The sequence below is a fragment of the Spermophilus citellus genome (genome assembly GCF_964194105.1).
Source record: "Spermophilus citellus genome assembly, chromosome: 8".
Lineage (NCBI taxonomy): Eukaryota > Metazoa > Chordata > Mammalia > Rodentia > Sciuridae > Spermophilus > Spermophilus citellus.
In genome coordinates this window covers 135,940,805-135,962,276 of record NC_138189.1, presented here as the reverse complement: position 1 = coordinate 135,962,276, position 21,472 = coordinate 135,940,805, and the positions used below count along the sequence as shown (strand labels likewise).

At 38.7% G+C, this 21,472-nt stretch overlaps 1 protein-coding gene across 9 annotated transcripts in view; it reads left to right on the top strand.

Annotated features, from left to right (window-relative positions):
* The window catches only part of GAB1 (GRB2 associated binding protein 1), a 117,277-nt gene that overhangs the window by 68,786 nt on the left and 27,019 nt on the right, over positions 1-21,472 (top strand). For 7 of the 9 annotated variants that reach the window (XM_081303410.1, XM_081303408.1, XM_081303413.1 and 4 more), the window contains exons 2-7: positions 5,120-5,414; positions 14,969-15,194; positions 15,559-15,639; positions 18,914-19,515; positions 20,633-20,718; positions 20,905-21,208. In XM_081303410.1, the coding sequence (XP_081159536.1) occupies positions 5,120-5,414; positions 14,969-15,194; positions 15,559-15,639; positions 18,914-19,515; positions 20,633-20,718; positions 20,905-21,208 (1,594 nt within the window). The remainder of the gene's footprint in view (positions 1-5,119; positions 5,415-14,968; positions 15,195-15,558; positions 15,640-18,913; positions 19,516-20,632; positions 20,719-20,904; positions 21,209-21,472) is intronic. The other 2 variants (XM_081303411.1, XM_081303409.1) reach the window with 1 other exon arrangement.

Below are 21,472 nucleotides of genomic sequence, written 5' to 3'. Positions count from 1 at the left end.
GAAGAGGTTAGGGGGAATTATATGCTGAGGGCTAGCATGTGTCAGGGCCAGAGGCAGTACACAGCAGAAGAACATCAGGGGGTGCAAGCCTTCGAGGTATGGTTGGAAGGCAGAGGGGCAAGGAGCAACGCTAGAAAGATTTGGTTGAGGGTGGGAATTAGTTGGAAGGCCCCACGTGCCCTCCTAGAGTTTAGGCTTGATCCTGTAGGCAAATGACAGTCACCAAGCAGAGGAAGCTGAGAGCAGAATGTGGTACTTGTGAGCTACATCAAAATGCCGACTTCGCAATAGAGTTATGTTATCACATCACTTACTCAACTTAAAATCGGAGTGACTGTTGCATGCAAGAAATGACAACAGAGTGAGTTTTTACATCGTTCTTTACTGTGCAGACTTCCTGCCAATATCACCTTCATCACCTGCACATGATGGATGTCTAACAGTAAAAATGGGTTTTTGCCTGATTCTTACTTAAAATTGCTCTAAGTATTTGGTTTTGAAAGCTTCTAGAAAACTCGTGCTTTTTGTCCGTTACTGCTCTGCAGAATTGGTGAGGCCAGTGTACTGCTTTCTCTGGGGCTACCAAGGCAGCGAGGATAAAAATAGGACAAACTTTAAGAATCCCAGATATTTTCAGATAACAAAGACTGATTTATGCAGGCCCGCTTCGTGCTCTGACCAAACATAGAGAAGCTTTTGTGCTGTGATTAGCAAGGGTGCTGATGTCAGTTCTCTTGTCAAGCATCAAGCTTTATTCTGTAGCTAAATTGTGCTTTGTACCATAATCCAGAGAACCTTTGTATCTGCCTTATTTAAGTGTGTAGTTTATGTAATTGCTTTTGTTTTCCAGTTTCATCAGTGCCAGATTCAATGAGAGTGACTCATTTTGCGACCGAGACAAACATTCACATTTGGACCATGTTAAAAATAAATAAATAAGTGGCAGGTGCTGCTTGGTGAAAATTCTGTGTTTTAGTGCGGTCATTTCCTGCTGGAAGGGTTCACATCTCGAATCATGTCTCAGCCTCTGCAGTCGCTAGCCCAATATCTCTTATTCCTCAGTTTATGGCTATTCATTTCTTGGCTCTTTCTTTTAGTTTCTAAAGGCTTTGTTGAATTTGAACAATGGGATTTCAACAGGAAAGCAAAGGAGTAGATAAGAGAAACCAAAAGAACACACTCACACCTTCTTTTGTTTCTCTGAGGTGTTTATGGATGTGCTTTGGTGCAGTGAGGTATCATGTCAAGCTCTGGAACTCTTTTCTCCAGTGGAAGGGGTTTTGAAAGCACTCCTTTCTTTTTATTGTGACCTGTACACCAAATTTAATATTCTCAAAAGTTTTACGACTTTATTTTCTTAGGGGAATTCTACTTGTTTATTGTACAAATATTTCTGTGTTCCAGGCACTGGGCCATGTGTGGGGTATGTAATGGCGTATCAAGCAGACATGGTCACATTATCTTCTTGAACCTTTCATCCTGGCTAGGGGGTTAGATGCTAAATAAATAAATACAAAGAAAAACTGAATTGCAGACATATATAAATCACAACAGAGGCAAATAATAGGGTCCCCAAAATTATACCCTGCTTTACCTTGGGGTTGGTTGGGTTGAGGGTGGTTGGGGAAGGAAAGGCTGAAGATAGGAATTGGTCATCCAAAGACCAAGGGGGAGAACAAACACTGGATTTAGAAAACAGCATGTGAAAAGTCCCTGAGCAGAAAGGAGTTTGGCCTCCTATAAGCCACAATATCAAAAAAGAGAAGTGGCAATTAAGAGAGAAAAGATAGAAAACTGCATTTAAAAGATTATGAGTGAATCATACAGGCACAGCTGTATGGCATTACTTAGAGGCCCAGAAGCCTTTGAGATCCTTATAAAATGCAGTATAGAACCTGATGCCTGTACTACTTAGCCTGAGTCATCAGGGAATGGAGGAATTATGTGCAATAAATTATGTAGTAAGGCATTTTAAAAAGATTTCCTTACAAGACATTAAAGTTTTAAAAAGTCAATTCTGTATTTAAAGACAGAAACTCCACTATCTAGAAAAATCACTAACCCAAAAATAGGATTCCTTGATGGACCTGGATAAATAATTTTCTTTTTTTTTTTTCCCTTTATTTGTCCACTAATCTCTCAAGTTTACTGCTTGAGAGGTGTGTTAATCAGCTCTTACTGCTGGGTGTGGTAGTGCATGTAATCTCATCGACTCAGGAGGCCGAGGCAGGAAGAATCAACCTAGTGAGATCCTGTCTTAAAATAAAAGGGGTGAGGATGTGGCTCCGTGGTTAAATATCTTTGGGTTCACTTCCTGGTACCAAAAAAAAAAAAAAAAAATCAGCTGATACTGTGACAACACATCTGAGAAAAACAAGGAGGAAAGATTTATTTTGGCTCACGGTTTCAGAGGTTCAGTCCATGATCAGCGGGCTCCATTGTTTCTGGGCCCGTGATGAGGCCATACCTCCTGGTGGAAGGGTGTGGCAGAGCAAAGCAGCTTACCTCGTGGTGGCTGGGGAGGAGAGAGATAGAGAGGTGGAGATGGAGAGGAAGGGACTGGGGACAAGAAATACTCTTCCAGGGCATGCCACAAATGACCTACTCTCTCCAACTAGACCCCACCTCCTGCGGTTTCCACCACCTCCCAATGGTCCATTCATTTATGAAGCCATCAATGGATTAATCTACTGATGAGCTGAGAGCCCTTGGTCCAGTCACTTTCCCAAAGCCCCACCTCTGAACAGTGTGCACTGCGGACCCAGCCTAGAACATGGGAGCCTTTGGGAGACCTTCCAGATCTAAACCGTAACAATAGGGAAGTATCTGTAGCGAACCAACTCACAGATGGTTTCTGTTTATTTTTAAATAAATAGGAGTATATTGAATGAGTGGATTTTTATAACCCAGTACCAGATTTGTGTGAATCTAACATGTTGTGACTTTTTAATATTATCTAAAACATCTGTAGAACTCTGTTGTTCTTTCTCCTTCTGACACCAATTCTGTACTTTTTCATTTGAACTGCAATAAGAAATTAACTCGATGTTTTAACATTCTGTGGCCTTGGTGATTTTTTCTTTCTTTCTTTTTTTTTTTTTTTTTTTTTTTTTTTTTTTTAGTAAATTTGTTAAAGGATTGCAAGTTTTTCTGTAAAGGAGTGCTTATCCACTAAGCAATATTTCTGTAGCTACTTTTCCAGGGTGGCTGTGTTCCAAAGTATTTATTTTCATTTATGTTAAGTATTTTCTCCCCAATTTTTTTTGTTATTTTACACAAGGCATTTATTTGTTTATTTACTTATTTATGGCTTACTTTTCTTTTTTAAAAATTTTTTTCTCCACAATTAGAAAACACCTCAAGGGTAGGAATCATGAATTTCAAACTTGTCTCTCTTCCCAAAAGTACCTTGTACAGTATCTTCAGAAAATTCAATTACTTGTTGAGTAATTCATTGATTTTCTTTAATGGATATAATTTAAAGAATCTCTTAAAACATTAAGCCTAAAGTTATCACTCACATTATGTTGGTTGTCAGTTGTCCACATTACTAGAAGGCTGTATGCCTGGTTTGTGGATTGCTCAGGGTCCCTTCTTCCTTATTTTCTGTCTCTGCCTCAGATCTTTGCCAGAACTTCCTAGCCCCTCCATTAGGGAACCACAACTCAAAATCAGTTCATATCAGAAGTTTATTATACAATTTAGTGAAGATGGAGGCAAAGACGAAACAACTGTCTGAGAAGTGTGTGTAGATTTTGGTTATGGATCCTCTTTTTTTCCCCTTTCACATTTTTTTTCAGAATACAGTGAAGCCATTTTTGAAACTGTCACTACAATACCTTTTGTGTTATATTATATTTGCCAGATTTTATGAAACAAAAAAACACTCTATCATGTCATACTCATGGCTTTCTCTATTGCCTTGGATGATTTTAAACTTGGTCAATATTTTCTTATAAATAGATAATATATGTTAATGAAGACAGAAATACTGTTTTGGGGGAAATTGGCCTATGTTCACAGCCCCAGCAGGAGCTGTCTGTCTTGGTCTGATTAGACTGCAGAGCATGGAACTCGTATACCGTGATGAGTAAAATTTCTAAAATTCCTGTAGGCACAGGGCTGTCATCATACCAGTTGTCACTGGAAAAGAGACTTTCTCTTGCTGGTCCTAATTTTCCAAGACTAAAGGATTGTGACATTGTAACTGGTGCTCAGAGTCTGTGGGTGAGGAGGAGGAACAGTGAGAACGTGTGCCTTCAGTGGGGTTCATAAAATGTCACGGTTCTCTGCCCTTCCACTTCCTGGAATGTCCTCTTTGGGCAGTCTAACCTCGAATGTTCTGTCAATAAGAGTACAGAGTGTCTATTAGTAGGTGATTGAGACTTATGAGCCTGAGAGGAGACAATCTGAGTTTTGTTTCTAGGCACAGGTGTTAGGGTTAAGGACTGATAAAGAAGACTCCATCATTGGATTCTGCTTTTATTATTTGATGAAGCACCTTCATGTGTGTATTTTATAGCAAGATATTAAGGCATGGAAAATCATTGCTTTTAAAAAAATGTGGTAAAATATATACAACATACAATTTACCATTCTGTTTTTTAAGAATACTGTTATTAAGAACATTCACATTATTGTACATCCATGACCACTATCCATCTCCAGAATTTCTTCATCTTTCCCACCTGAAACTCCTCATTCTCCCTTCCTGCTGTGAATGTGACTACTCTAAATAACTCACATAAGTGGAATCATACTGTAGTTGTCCCTTGGTGAATGGCTTATTTCATTGAGTATCATGTCCATATTAATTTTTCCCAGCATCATTTATTGAAAGCATTACTTTTTTATATGTAGTAAAAAACCAAGCCTTCATTGGTTTGTTGACTTGATATATCATAGGATAGTTAATAGAAGATACAAGTATATATATCAGAAAGTTCTTATGAGAGATCAATAAGCTTTGGTGTTCAGAGTGGAAGATCATCCTATGATAACTGAAAACCATTGTGACTTTTCTAGATGGTGCATTTATAATATTGGCTTGATAAATGTGTAGCTTCTGGAAATTTTTCTCTGCAATTAATACTAAGTGGTGATTTTGGTTTTTTCCTAGGCATGGAAGAGGAGGTGGTTTGTGTTACGCAGTGGCCGTTTGACTGGAGATCCAGATGTCCTGGAGTATTACAAAAATGATCATGCCAAGAAGCCCATCCGTATCATCGATTTAAATTTATGTCAGCAAGTCGATGCTGGATTGACATTTAACAAAAAGGAATTTGAAAACAGCTTCATTTTTGATATCAACACTATTGACCGGATTTTCTACTTGGTAGCAGACAGTGAGGAGGAGATGAATAAGTGGGTCCGCTGTATTTGTGATATCTGTGGGTTTAATCCTACAGAAGAAGGTAAGTTCAAGATTTTATTACCCGACTTCAGTTCTCCGTTTTTTGAGATGTATTTAAAGGTGCCATAAAACTCCTTGTTAATTCAGTTTTACACTGTTTTGTTTTGCAATAGGAACCTGACATTTGGGGAAATCATGGAACTCTTCCTTAATCAGTGTGGACAGAAACTTTTTTCCCCACAGGTTTGAGAGAGAGAGACTTAACAACCATTGCAGGGCAGTGTATAAGTAATTGTCCTGAGGAACAAGGGGTCGGGAGGACATTCTTAAGTGCATTGATTGAGTTTTGACATTAGTATTAAGTTGGACTATTTAATAGTGTTGATATATGACTGTTTTTACCGATTAAAATGTCAAAAATTTTATGCTTCATCTCAGTTCTTTAGGCATTATTTTAAAAACCACATTAGGTTTTAAAGTTATGAAGTAGCCGAGGTGATTATCAATACCTAGGAAAAGCAAATGAGAATCAAGCACAAAACACAATGAAAAAGAGCACAGAGAAGGAAGAGGGGGCTCAAGGTATGGATAAGCAGGAGTAGAGGACAGTTTCCCAGGAGAGGAGTTGCGGGTTTCAGGCTTGGAAAGAAGTAATGTTTCCATGTGGGTGGAAACAGCCCTCCAGGTTTAGGCACCTGGGAAGGAAAGAACTCCAAGGTGGAATAGGATCGTACTGTGCAGAAGGGCCATGGGTAAAAGAGGCAAAGGGACAGCTGCTTTCAGATCTTGACTTTCCTGGAAAGAGCTCAGCTGAGTGGGTGGGGGTCTCAGGTGGAAGTCTTGTTCAGGTACTCTCAGAGCTGTTTGACCACTGAGTCCCTGTCTGCTTCTCTTCCTTTTCAAACATGCACTCAGAACCTGTGTAGGGGACTTCGATATAGATTTAGTTTTATAGAGCCAAGAATCAGAAATGAAGGTGTACTGAGGTCTTCAACCTTGGTGTCTTCAACTTGTCCCCTGTATCCCTGGGGGATGCAGTCCAAGATTCCCTAGTAGATGCCTGAAGCACCTGTTCAGGATACTACTGAGGATACCATGAGGTATCATTGTGATGGATCTTCTGTTTAAATCATGTGTCATCTTATAATCGTTTTGTGGTTACTGTTGTTCCATTTCCCTGCTGACTTTTTCAATTTGGAATTTGTTTGGGGGACCTAAGAGCAGAATTCCATCTCCATTGCTGCCTGCATAGATTGAGCTGATCTGCAAGGCTGAGTAGAAGTGTTCTTTCATGTTTCTTGGTTCTTTTTATAATCTTCTGAAATATTTTAATAAAGGAAATGAAGTGTGTCTTAGAAGATGTGCATTCTTCTTTCAAGGAAGGTGAATGTCTGGTTTTTGGAAGCCTATTCAGTATTGGGTAAAGTTGAAAACTCCCAAAATAAGAATTTCTAAATGTTTGTTTATGAGATTAATTTTGCAAGTTTTAAGGCACAGAGTCTCTGGTTTGTTTGACCAACTTAAAATATTTCTTACCATCCAGGAGATAAATGAACAAGCAATCAGATCTGGGAAGAACAAAAGCTTGGTATACTTTAGAAAATGGATTCATTAGTTCACCAAAATTTGGGTTTGCTAACACTCCATTAGCAACAACCTAACACTCCATTAGGTTGCAGGTGCTCGTTCAACACACACATATTAGGTGACTAGTTAGGGAGACAGATGGTAAACCTCACTGACATGGAACTGAATATCTAGTGGGAAATTATTCCTTATAAAAAATGTCCAAAATAATGCATTACATTTGTTGATGGGTGCAAGTTCATGTGTGTATACTACACGATCTAGTAGGAGATCCAGAATTATAATACCTAGTGATAAATGCCCTGCACTTAGATAAACATAGATGGCAGCAGCTCCTAATTTAGTCCTGAGGGTCAAGAGAAGCTGAGGTAGTTTTAAACTGCTCTGTGACTGTCACCGATCATGTACTGAGAACTCTGGTTTTGTACTTAGCGAAAATTTCATTGATTTTAGAAGTCAGAATCACTCAGTCACAATGTCTGTTTTCACTTTAAAAATGTTCTACCAGTATAAGGAGGGGTGAAGTTTTAAAACTTAAAAGCTTCAGTGACCTTTTTGGTGGCAAACTCACTAGTCCTTACAAAGCACATTAGAAGTATATTTGGGTTGAATGAAATTCTTAACTTTTGAACCTCTTATCAAAGCAATATACATAAAGGGTGAGCAATAAAGTATCAATCAGGTTTGATATGTATGGTTTGTGACTTGGTTACCAACGGCAGCTGTGCTAATCACATATCATTTTTATCTGCTCATTAAAACAAGCCCCAGGGACTTTTAATTTGCTAATACTTTCTATAGTTAGTTCAGAGCTATATTTATATACAACTGCACTTATGTTTTAGATTCTATTATTTAGATTTTTTACAGCTTCTTCCTGGACATCTGCCCCCAAATAACCTAATTAGAGCTGTTTGTAATATAGTGAAGTATATATTATATTGAGGTTATAGGAAAAAGTTGTATAAAGTGAACTGTTCATCATTATGTAGTATCATAATGAAGTGTACTTTATTGTACTCTACAGTTTAGGTTTTTAATGTATAATGGCAAAACTGCAAAAATGCTATAAAACTAACTACTATACTTCCTTATGCATTTGTAGTGTAGACTAAATACCTTTTGAAAAATAAATAGCCTAGCATGAAGAAAGCTTTGAGTTCAATCCCTGACACTACATATATACACACACAGTAAATGAATAAAATAACATCTAAAGATTTGTCTGAAATGCTAACAGCAGCAAATTGCTATAATACTTTGTAATTGTATTCATACAGTTTAATATAAGGTAAGAATCAAAATAGCTTTGTTCTTCCATTAACCTTATTGCCTGGTTTATATTCCCTTTTTTCCAACTAGACCTCTCTGCCCATCATGAACAGTATTTTTGTTTTTACCTAGATCTGTCCTCTGTGCCCTGTGCTCTTCCGGTTTTGGAGGGCTGAATATGCTCCCACTTTGAGCTCAAAAAGTGGTCAATAACATGAGATGATTTTCTTCACTGTGCTAGTTTCAGACCAGATGTTGGAAAAAGTAGACTGTGCTTGGATATCAGTCTGAGAAAATAACTATCCACAATCCCTGTGAGAATAACTAGTTTTTCCCTGAAAACAAAAGGAAAGGGGAAAAATCTGACCTGTGTTTTGATTCCAGGAACCTCTCAAAATATCGTTACCATGTTATTTCCGCTGCCCCAGGTGACCACTGCTATTATTGAATACTCAAAGTGCTGGCAGGCTGTATCTGTTTTTAAATTCTAGCTCATTGAACTGTGTGTGGTTCCTATGAATGCTTTTCTTCAGTAGATTTGAGGGTAGAAACTAATTTCTTTTGTTTTTCTTGGAAATGTGCAAATTTATTTTTATTTGCACACCACCAAGGTGGAAGCTGTTAAATCTGCTAAACAAGTCCTGGGAAGCACAGCCCAAGGGCTATAGGAAGCTCACTCAGTTCTCTAAAGGCCTCTGGGCTAATTTTAGGATGCAAGATTAGAAAGTTGCCTCCGAGTTTTTTTTTTTTTTTTAATTTTTTTTTCAAAATGCCCAGATTATAGTGGCTTAATTAAAAAAATAAAAAGTGTGATTCTCTGTTTTGATATGCTTCCTGATAGACAAGCATTTACGATTATATATACACTTCCTTTCTTAGGAAGCAGTCGTTCTCAATGGAGGACTTTTAAATTTCTTTTTCTTTACTTTTTTATTGAGATTTAAATTGCCACTATGATTAGTATAGATCTTAAATGTATTGTTCAAAATAGCTTTATATATGTATGTCTATTCATAGAGACGTCTGTATAGCTGCCCAGTATTAAGAAATAGAACATTTGCACTCCCCTGAAAGTTTCCTTTCTGCCTCCTCCCAGCAGAGCCCCCACCCAAATGTATTTTTATTTTCCTTTTGCTTTGACTGCCATCCATTCTTTTTTGCCTATTCTTTTTTTTTTTTTAAAGAGAGAGTGAGAGAGGAGAGTGAGAGAGGAGAGTGAGAGAGAGAGAGAGAATTTTTTAATATTTGTTTTTTAGTTCTCGGCGGACACAACATCTTTGTTGGTATGTGGTGCTGAGGATCGAACCCGGGCCGCACGCATGCCAGGCGAGCGCGCTACCCCTTGAGCCACATCCCCAGCCCCTTGCCTATTCTTTATTTATTTCTTTTTTTGTGTGTTACTGGGCATCACACCCAGGCAGGGCCTCACACATGCTCTCTGCCACTAAGCTACATCCCCAACTCTTTTTCTTATTTTTTGAGACAGGATCTCGATTTGCTCAATTTGGAACCCTTCTGCCTCAGCCTCCTAAGAGGATTACAAATGTGCACTTGAGGCTGAGTTTTACTTTTTTTTTTTTTTTTTTTTTAACCAGGGATTGAACTAGGGTCATTTAACTACTGAACCACATCCCCAGTCATTTTCTTGAACTTCATGTAATGGAACTATTGAGTCAGGCTTCTGTTTTCCAGTATTAAGTCCACAAGACTCATCGAGGTTATAGCATGTATGCATTTCTTCATCTTTTGCAGCATTCCATTGTGTGAATACCATACTTTATGGATCTGTTTGAATGCTGAAGAACATTTGGGTTGTCTTCAGTTTTTAGTTAATATAGCTGCACAGAACATTCTTATGTTTTGGGGTTTTTTGGGAAGGGGGTTAGTGGGAATTGAATCCAGGGCTGCTAAACCATACAGCTATATCTCCAGCCCCTTTTTAATTTTTTTTTTAAATTTTAAGAAAGATTTCATTAAGACCTTAGGGCCTTACTAAGTTGCTGAGGTTGATCTTGAACTTGAGATCTTCCTGCCTCAGCCTCTCAAGTCACTGGGATTACAGGTGTGCCTCACCATGCCTGTCTTACATGTCTTTTGATAGATATGTCTAGTAAGTTCTTTGGGTATATACGCATGAGTAGAAATTCTGCATCCTAGGATAGCTATAGATTTAACCTTAGCAGATTCAGTAGCTTTAATTCTCCAAAGCCATTGTACTGATTGCTTTCCTACCTGCAGAGTATGAGAATTCCAATTATTGCACATTGTTACCAACATTTGTTACAGTCAGCCGTTAATTTCAGTCATTCTAGTGGGTGTGCCATGATATCTCATGGCTTTAATTCACATTTGCTGGAGGACTAATTCAAGCAAAGCTTGAGTTTGTTTTTTTCTGTTTTATTACACACTTTCAAGCTACTGTCCCTGAGATCTTGGTTCACCGAATGTCCTGTGTTGGGGCCCAGGCAACTAGATCTCTAAAATACCCCCCAAGAGATTCTGATGCCATCATACCTCTAGATAAGTATTATGGCATTTGCCAGGATTGCCTAACAATTTGAAGTCTCTAAGAATGTTTTTGCAGTCTATTGAAGAGAGTCACGACAAATAAGAACTTTTTTCTACTTGACACATTAAACATATTATGTAATAATTTAAGTCTTTAATAGTTGGATTAAATAAGCTGAAGAAACTGCAGTTGGTTTCACCAACAGTTGCTACTGCTGCTGCTTCTTGTTGCTATCCATTTGTCAGATTTACCTTTATAAAATGTTCTTCCATAAAAATGGTGTATTCATTCGGGGCTGGGACTGTGGATCAGTGGTAGAGTGCTCGCCTAGCACTTTCGAGGCCCTGGGTTCAATCCTCAGCACCACATATAAATAAAGGTATTGTGTGCAACTACAACTGAAAGTAAAATAAGTATTTTTTTTAAACAAATGGTATATTCAGAAGTGAGAAGATGGTTGGTTATATTAGTGTTAATGATAATGAATACTCGTTATAGACTCTTATTTTCCAAGTGATACATAGATCTATTCAAAATTATTCTATTTTAAGAATATTTTTTGTTGTTGTAGATGGACACAGTGCCTTTATTTATTTATTTATTTTTAATTTGGTGCTGAGGATCGAACCTGATGACTCACACATACTAGGCAAGTGCTCTACCACTGAGCCACAACCCCCATCCCAAAATGCTTCTTCTTAAAAGAAAAATTTTACAGCACACCAGATAAATCAGTAATCAGTAGATACAGAATAACCTTGACCTATTTACCATTAATTGCAATTATAAAAATAAGACTTTCACAATAAAACAAATAGGAAAAAAACCCCACAAATTTTGTATCAGCAGACACAGCCCACCCTCAGAGGAAACACTCTCATCTGATCTCCTGATAAGAACAGAGGAGCAGCTCCACAGTTTCATGACTGCATGCTCAGATGCAGTAAGTCAGTGGTTAAAAAATTAACCTATGCATCAACTCCGCAAAATTCTGCTTTACCAATAAAGAGAGTAGAATTATTTCCTACTTGTGTCATTTCATTTTGTTAAATGAGTAATTCTTTTGAATATCCAGAAGCATTATCTAGCCTCCCCAACTTCTTGAGGGATCCTAACAACAGACATGATGACTCCAAATAGGATAAAACTAAAGCTGAGGGTAGAGTGGCGTGAGCCAGTTTCTAATGTTTTGGATCTCATCAAATCACAATCTACTTCTCTCCACTGAAAATTTGTACACTGAAAGGCTTTCCTTACCAATGTTTATTAGCTTTCTAAGTATATTTCAATTAGGACTTCACTCCAGTAGCTTATTAGGCCTTTAATGAATGTTCATTATACTCTTCACGTCTTCTGAATTACGAAGTAGGAGATTATTTTTCATGCTCAAGCAAACCCTAAACCAATGTTTGGTTCTTAGAAGCTTGATACTAGCCTTCCTTAGAGCAGTAATTCAGAGGCGTGAGCAAGGAGGGGAACAGAATGGCCTGTTCCATTATTTGTGGTGTAGAGATAGGTACAAGTCAACAAGTTTATAAGGTGAACAGAAGTTTTTTTGTCTTAGGCCAGTCATTAAACTATAGGGAGAAATTGTCAGAGAATATTTAGACACTGTACATTGCTTGTATTAAAATAATGCAGAGTTGAGTTATAGTCAAATTAACATGACTGAAAAGAACCCAGAGACCAGAATGTTGAAGATGTTGTATGTTTTCTGAGCCCAGGTGGTAGAGTGGTTTCCTCGGCCCTGTTGAAGTCCTGTGTGTGCCAGTATTGTCTGCAAGGGGAGGGGGTGGCTGTTAATGGATGTTTAAAGGTCTTTTCTTTCATGAGCTTGCTCGTGAACATCATGGGAATTTTTCTCCAGCTCTTTGCCTCTTTTAATGTTCATGCAGTATATAAATGAGATAATTTTGAAAAAGGGACCTTTAAATCCCAGGTCTCTTTAAAAGAGGTTAAAATGCTCTGATCATTCATAGGTAGGAGATATGGAAGGTTAGAAATGAGATGGTCCCGTTGTGTTAATAAAACAAGGTCAGACTGTGGTTTCCTGGCTGGGTGGATTTTCTTTTCCCACTTAAGATGAATCACTTAATTCATTTAGGGTTTAGCCATCAAGTTTAGAAAAAGTATTAAAGGAAAAGTGTATCTATAAAAACAGTCACTAGAATTCATATGATTTTTATAGAGTGAAGGATTGTCATTGTTTAGTTTTATTTTGTTTTGGTGAGAACTAAAAATTGAGCTAGATTACTGAATTTTTCTGTGCCTCTACTATAGAGGAAAAGAGAAGCATATAAAATACACATGTGGATACAACCTGTAGGATACAGTTAACTGCCTTCTCCTTTCTTCCTTCCTAGTGTTGTATGTATTTTTCTTAAGCTTGCCTTTAAAAGGTAGATATTTTTCATGGCTCTCTTAAACCCAGAGGGATTTACTCTGAGTCACTATTTAATCTCTAGCATTTTAAATCTCCTTGAATTAAATCTGTGTATTCACAACCGCATCAAAAGAGTGAAACATTTCAGAAGGTATGTTATATACATTGCTTTGTAATCAGCCTAGGTTGTTAGACAGGACAACAAGAGTTTGTGAGTACCCACTGAAATTATGACATCATTATGGAAGTGTCCAAAAATTTACTCTAATCATTTCTGTTCTCATCCTTCTGAAAAAGGAAGAATTCATTAACTCCTGACCTAAGGTGTTAGAGTTTGTTAGGTAAGCCTGTAGGAAGACTTGACCTTACCTGCAGCATCACAAAGATTAAAAAGTCAGAAATTAGTTCAGCCTGTTTGCTCAGACTATATTCTCTAATTGAAAGAAGTTTTCAACCCTTATGAGTATCCAGAAGGGCTCACGGAGTTCTCGAGAAGCAGGTAGAGGAGTTGGAAAAATCTCTTGCTCTAATCTCTTCTGGTTTGACAGAGAGAAGGTGCTCAGGGAGTTTCTACCTCAGATTGAAACATCCCCCTCCCCCAACATCTGTTCTGAACCTCTGTTTGCTATTGAGTCACAACTGGGGATACAGTTACATTTAGACCTCACAATTAGAAACCTACCTTCAGCACCTGAAAGAGTTGTAAAATGAGCTAAATAGACTTGTCTATGCTGTTTGTGGGAATATTATAGTTAAATATATAAGGGCATTTTCACAAGCAAGTATCTAAAGAAGACAGTTTACAGTGATCCCTTCTCTGGTGAATGCCTAGGTCAGGTGACCTCGATCCCATTTGATAGAACATTAATTCCCTTACCTCCTTTAACATCTTTCACATAATGTTTTGTTGAAAAAAAAAAAAGTCAATTTTAACTCAGCCTTTTCTGTGCAAACATACACAGGTGACAAATTTGTTTATTTATATCTGGAACATTTACCTTTTTCTGGGTTATTTATAGCCTTGTATTCCTCACCAAACAGAGTATATTCCTTCTGGGCCCTTAAAATTATACTTGGTTATGTCAGTAATGATTACAGAGGGATTTTATTTCTAGATTTTCAACTTATTTTCAAATTATCTCCTTCTACCCAATGTAGTTAGCTATTTTCATGTGTCTTTTCAGAATATGGTTAAGGGCTTAATAAAGTACTTCTCCACTTTCCTGAAAATGCTCCTTGTGCCCACTAACTGGCAGAGAAAGCCATGAGCTAAGAGACAGGGTGAAGCCTTAAAGAAGCCCTTTCCCTGGTCATGAACAGAATCCATCAGTCTCAGAATTAAAACTGTTTCTCCCTAGTCCTGCCAGAAGTATAAAGAAAAGATGAGCAGTAGAATAAATGAAAGAGGAAAAGCAGCCCTGGGACTCGGCAGCATGTCACCGTGTCACCAAACAGGTCTCCAGCTTAGGAAGTGACATGATTTTTATCAGGGGGAAAAAACTTGCCTCGCATGCACAAGGCCCTGGGTTTGTTCCCTGGCACCACAAATAAATAAGTAAATAATCTGTCTCTTCTGCTAAGATTGTAGAGCGCTTTCATTCAGTAGCCATAAGACTAAAGATTGTCTAAGTTGAGATTTTTAGAGCCCCTGGTACATTTTCAATCTCCTTGACATGAACAAATCTCTTCCTAAATGTTTCCATTTGCTAGTGTTTGTTTTAACTGACTTTGTCATGGTTATTCTGTTTTGGTGTGCTGAAGTAATTTCACTCCAAACTTAAAGTAGTTTTGCTTAATAACAACAACAACAGAAAAATGTTCTTAAAATGGGACGGACAGTGAGAATTAAACTTTGGCATTGCAGATCCCGTGAAGCCACCTGGCGGCTCCCTGCAAGCACCAGCTGATTCACCTTTTGCCATAAATACGGCACCACCATCTGCCCAGGTGGATCCATCCTCCACAGCTCTACCTCCTTCCTATCAGCTAATCAGCCTTCCACCACACCCGGAAACTCTTGGCATCCAGGAGGATCCTCAAGACTACCTCTTGCTGATCAACTGTCAAAGCAAGAAGCCTGAACCCACCAGGTAAGTCGTTTGTGCCTCTGTGTGTGCGTGCGTGTGTGCGTGTATGTGAGTGCATTTTAAAATCTTACATTTAAACTTTTCAACCTTGACTTGAAGGCTTGAAAGAAGCCATCTCCATAGGCTTACCTAGTAGCATTGTATTTCAGGCCTATATCCCTCCATTAATGATTTCTGATATTCAGGAGGTTTTATTGAAGAAACATAATCTAAGCTGTCTGTGGCAGACACTTGTACTTCCAAGACTCTTGTGAAGACAGGCTACTGTTTCAGTCTTTCTTAGAGACTTGCAGTATTACTTGCTTAACAGAGTTCACTGATTTGTAAATGGTGATCTTGCTCCATTTCTTATGTGATTATAAACCAGCCATGGGTCATCTTTTGTTTCTGAAGAAGGAGAGGAATACCTTCTACTAGAAGATTTTGAAAGCAAAACGATTCCATTGCAGTGAGTGTGTTGTAGTTCTTTTGGTCTGTGTGAGCAATTATTATTACAGGTAAAATCCCAATACGGCAGATTCTATGGAATTATAAAATTGGAGTTTAGAGAAATTTGATGATATTACATGTAATGCTTAAAGCAATGAAACTTTCAAAATCTTTATACCAGACATTGAAGCAGCACTTAGCCCAAACCTTGACCTGTCAAATTTCTAAGTAGAAAGAAGCATATGGATTGCGGTGCTTGACCCCAGGGGCCATAAGTCCTTCCCCAATCCCTGGGTAGCCTGCCATCTCCCTCCCTCCTCCCACACTTCTCTCCTCTTACAAGCTGCTGTAAGGTAATTTTAATTTGATCATCCTTGACCTTTGATGTCGTGGTTGGAGGCTTAAAGTGACAGAGGGAGTTTGAGACAGTTGTTTTACTCTTTTAAAAGAAGCAAGAAAAGGATCTCTGCCATTAACAGCCATGTGACCATTAGTGACATCACCATCAAGTGGTATATTTATGAGCAATATAAAAGTGGGGTGACTTGCATATTAGACTGGAAAGGTGTTTTTGAAACAGTTGTAACATTCTACTGTCATGTGTAACTAATTAGAACAAATTTTAAAAATTAAAAATGCTGTAAGTTATTAAGTCTTATTGCTTTTATGACATAAAAAGCTTTCATTTAAAAAGCAATTATTAACAAAAATTTAAGTAGGGTTTGTTAAAATCCACGTAATAATTTCTGCGAACTATTTCCCAAGGCGACAGAAGCCTCTCACAAGCATTCCAAAGATGGTTTTTTATATATTTGTTGTAATGGGATTTTACCTGTAAGAGCAAGAAAATTTTATAAATCAACACTAGTTAACAATATCAAATTCTAACTTGATTGTGCTTGTTTGCTGTGAGAATTTAAAATTACACACTTGCAACTTTGTTCCCTGTGCTACTAACGAAGATTTTACTTCTGGAAATTCACTTTTTAAAGCCAACAGCAAAATGACAGGTTTCAGAACATTTTGTTTTTCCTTATGTTAGTGTCTTTCATTGATTTCCCTGGTTTCAGAGTGTTTCTGTTGCAATGTAAATTATGCTTCAAATTATGCTTTAAATCATCACCCAGATATATTTTGCCATCAGTATTTTGTATAAGTGACAGTAAGACACAGTCCCCTCAGATACAGTCGCCTTTGGAGTTTGTAAGTGAAGCTTATTAAGAAGTCCAAGAATAGAAGCATTAAGTGTTTATAGGTAAAAACTCATGTTCAGTGCCCCCAGTTCAGACAAGAGCTCCTCTAGGAAGTATTTTCCCCAAACTTGTAGGTTAGATTAAATGTCTTTCTTAAGTTTTTGTGCTCAAATGGTTTCCCTATATCTCTGTCTTATCATAGTATTGGAAATAGCTTGGTAGTTTTATTTTTCTCCACTAAACATTAAGTGACAGCAGGAAGTTTTGCTTACCACTAATTATACCCCTAACATCTCTTAGCTTCTCCATTCATGAAAATTCTAGATTATGCAAATTTTAGATTATGCATAGGTGCATTCAAAATTCCATCAAGGAATGGTCTAAGTGTTTCTAAGATGAAGAAAACAGTGAGAAATCTCTTCAGAAGAGTAGGGTTTGACCTGAACCTAGTTGGTGTAAGAAAAGGAGCATATCATTAGTAATTCATAAAAAAATTTCTTGGGGTAAAAGAGATGTGAGTACAGTAGAAAGAAGATGAAAGGAGAGCCTGCTTGGGAAGAGGTTTGATTTGGGCAGGAAGAGGACATGGAACATGGAGCCAAGTTATATTTGTGGTTTTGTAGTTCCCACAGCCTGGAGGGACCTAATAGGTTTTCCATTGAGGATTTGAATAATATAAAAACTCTATTTTGAAAATATGTCTCATAGCAATGTGGTCTGCTGGATGGATTAGAAGAGGGAGACACTAGGGGGAAGGCCACTTAGGAAGGTTCAGTACAGTAGATGTCACCAGAACTATATGAACCCAGAATTCACCAAGAATACACAAGTAGAAATATCGGTTTGAAAATATGGAACTCAGGATCTGGGGAGAATATGGGATTTTTCAGCATTTAGAGAAGAAAGTAAATGTATGAAAAACAGGGTTTTTCTAGCAGCATGTGTGATGACTAAAGGCCTGGACTCTGTTGGCCATTCCCATCTGGAAAGGCACAGGGGGCGGGGCTAGTCACTGAAAAGAGGGCAATGATCAGGGAAGGAGAAGAAACATTGGGTTAGCACAGTATGGGTTCTCTGATACCCTGGGGTGAGAGTTTCAGTGGGTAAATATACTGTACAATGCCGATGTTACTAAGCAATTAGGGAAGATAAGCACTTTTTAAAAAATCTCAAGTTATTTAGAAAAAGAGTTTAAATTCCTGCAGGACTTTGGACAACATGTATGGGTAGTTCAGGTATCTTGTTTGTATGGTCAGCTTCATCATGGCTTAAACCAGTTTTGTGATACCTCAGAATACAGAGATGGAAAATGTACCCAAAGCAGAAATACTCTCAAATGAGAAATATCGAGGTTAATTATCATCTGGAGTTGGTGAACTCTACCTCATGTATTTTGATCCTCTCATAGAGTTAACTATAAATTTATTAAAGGAAATTAGGATAAGGGAAGATATGGGAAACCCATTAAGTTGCCACCTCCTGATGGGTCTCGGTGGATTTCCTCAGTACCAGGCAATCATTTGGCGTTTAGTTCTGAAGAGTCACAGATTTGTCACCGGCAGGTTCCAAAGCCGTGGATCAACTTGATGAACTGGACTGGCACCAGGTGTCTGCATGTTCTGATAGGAAACTTCTCTTGTCCCTGTGCCTTCTTCATTTTCCTTTTCCAGACACTCATAATATCTGTCTAATGCAGGGCTTTAGGGACTGTGGGTTTTTGTTTTGTTCTGTTTTGTTTTTGTGGTGCTGGGGATTGAACCCAGGGCCCTATGCATGTGAGGCAAGCACTCTACCAACTGAGCTGTATGCCCAGCCCAGGATTGTGGTTCTTATGTGTGAATTTCATAGGGAGCCTTGGGGAAGCGGGCAGGTATAGGGAAGAAATCACTACGCTACTGGTGGTTTGTGGTGGTGGTTTTGTTGTCTTGTGATCATACAAAAACTAAAGAACATTTGCGCTTTAAATCTACAGATCACACAAAAACAATCTAATGGGGGATAAGAACAGATGTTTTGATTGCTAAGCTCTGAATATGTTTACCAAAACTGCGTTCTTATTCTTGACCATGTTATATTTTGTCATTAACACTTTTCATGTAGAACCCACGCCGATTCTGCAAAATCCACCTCTTCTGAAACAGACTGCAATGATAACGTCCCTTCTCATAAAAATCCTACTTCTTCCCAGAGCAAACATGGAATGAATGGCTTTTTTCAGCAACAAATGATGTATGATTCTCCACCGTCACGTGCTATGTCTGTCTCTGTGGACTCCAGTCTTTACAACCTGCCCAGGAGTTACTCTCACGACGTTTTGCCAAAGGAGTCTCCATCGAGTACTGAAGCAGATGGAGAACTTTATGTTTTTAACACCCCACTGGGGACATCCAGTGTAGAGACTCAAATGAGGCACGTTTCTATTAGTTATGACATTCCTCCAACACCTGGTAATACTTACCAGATTCCACGGACATTTCCAGAAGGAACCTTGGGACAGACATCCAAGCTAGACAGTATTCCAGATATCCCTCCACCTCGGCCACCAAAACCACATCCAGCTCATGACCGATCTCCTGTGGAAACGTGCAACATCCCACGCACGGCCTCAGACACTGACAGTAGTTACTGTGTCCCTACCACAGGGGTGCCGCCGTCACGTAGTAATACCATTTCCACCGTGGATTTGAACAAATTGCGAAAAGGTCAGCTTTAGTTTTTACCCTACTAGAGGTTAATGACAGAAAATCTGTTTTTCCAACTGATTGTTCTTTTAAGTGTAGTATGGTGCTCAATGGTCGCCTATTTCTTCCTTCAGCTCTGCAGAAAGAGCTGGTGTAGCCAAGATCTGAGAGTCTCAGTGGACCAGGGAAGGCTATGTGTGCAAGAGTGTGTATGTGTGTGCGTGCCCTCTCGTGTGCTCTGCTGGATGGGAGCAAGCTGGAGCTGCCCACTCGTGGAGAAGATGGCCCTCTTGATGCCTCTCCCGCTTTCCCTGCTCCTGGGTGCACAGGCTGTCTGCTAAAACAGGAGCAGGAAATGGACCAGCCACGAAGCCTCTCCAGGCTTACTCTTTCCTGTGTTTGTGTGCCATTATGGTCACTTCTGCGTCACATCTGGGCTCTGTTTCCTTCCTTCCTCTATAAGCAGCTTTCATGTCGTGTCTAGCAGGTGATCATTCTGTTACAATCAAGCCCTTGTGCATTTTGTTTCTTTGAGGTCTGTCTGATTCCACGGTTCTGCACTCTCCTCTTATCACTGGTCACTACAGTTACTGCTTGTGGCTATTACTTTTCTTACACCTTCTCAAAGAGCCTGCATTCAGCAATTAGAGCCCTTAAACGGTTGGGGAAATGGGTTTGGGTTATTCTCTGAGATTCTTCAAGTCCTAAATATAGAAAGCCCAAGTTTTTAATGCACATACTCTTTAAAACAATGTAGTAAAATCTCACATTAGAGTTTTTCTGGCTAGCTTAAAAAAGAAAAAGATTTAATGTATCCTAAGAAATATTTTGTCAGTACTTACTTCTCATTCAATACCAGTTTCTAAATCTCTTCTTCATGCATTTGGGTAGCCTAGTTATAGTTAGTGAGATAGAAGTTAGGCCAAAGGTTCAATCTCATAATCAGATGTGGATATTGTTTGTCATATAAGTAATGTGTCTGCATTTTCTGGTAGTTTTGTGTGCCAGTGTGAAGTAACATTCTGTGAGCATCCCTCTAAATCAGGGTGTGCAGAGAAAGAAAGAGAATAGATCGTTCCTGATTGCCCTGAGCAAGGCAAAGATGGAAAATGCTGATATATTTTGTTCTTTATTCTAGATGCTAGTTCTCAAGACTGCTATGATATTCCACGAACATTTCCCAGTGATAGATCTAGTTCACTTGAAGGCTTCCATAACCACTTCGTAAGTATACATGACCTTAGCATTGTTGAGTGTATTTCATTGTCAGAGTCTTCCCACTAAGTACCTTGAGACTCATTGAGATCACAAAATGAAAGTACCTTCAGATTCATTGAATGGATGTGACATTTGTATTTTCATGTTTGACAATGGTTTTTGTTTATTAAAAGAAATGTATGTGTGTTTTAGAAAATCAAAAATGTGTTGACAGTGGGAAGTGTTTCAAATGATGAACTGAATGAAAACTACGTCCCAATGAATCCCAACTCGCCTCCACGACAGCATTCCAGCAGTTTCACAGAACCTATTCAGGAAGCCAATTATGTGCCAATGACTCCGGGGACATTTGATTTTTCTTCATTTGGAATGCAAGTGCCTCCTCCTGCTCATATGGGCTTCAGGTCCAGCCCAAAGACCCCTCCCAGAAGGCCAGTTCCTGTTGCAGACTGTGAGCCACCCCCAGTGGATAGGAACCTCAAGCCCGACAGAAAAGGTAAGAGGAACATGCCAAGTGAGAGGATTGGGGAGTGTGCTAAGTTAGAGCTGAAGTTAGCGTCCTGAAATATTTCCTCTACCTTGGACATCAGTTTACAAAGCAGTACTGCTATTTATAGATTAGCAACTTGCACTGATGCCCAGGTGAGATTTGTAAATCTCTCAACCCTATGTCAAGATTACAAATTTATTAAAATACCCAAAGGAATACCCAGGCAACAGGGGAGAATTAGGAGAAACTGGAATGCCCTGCCCCCTCTAT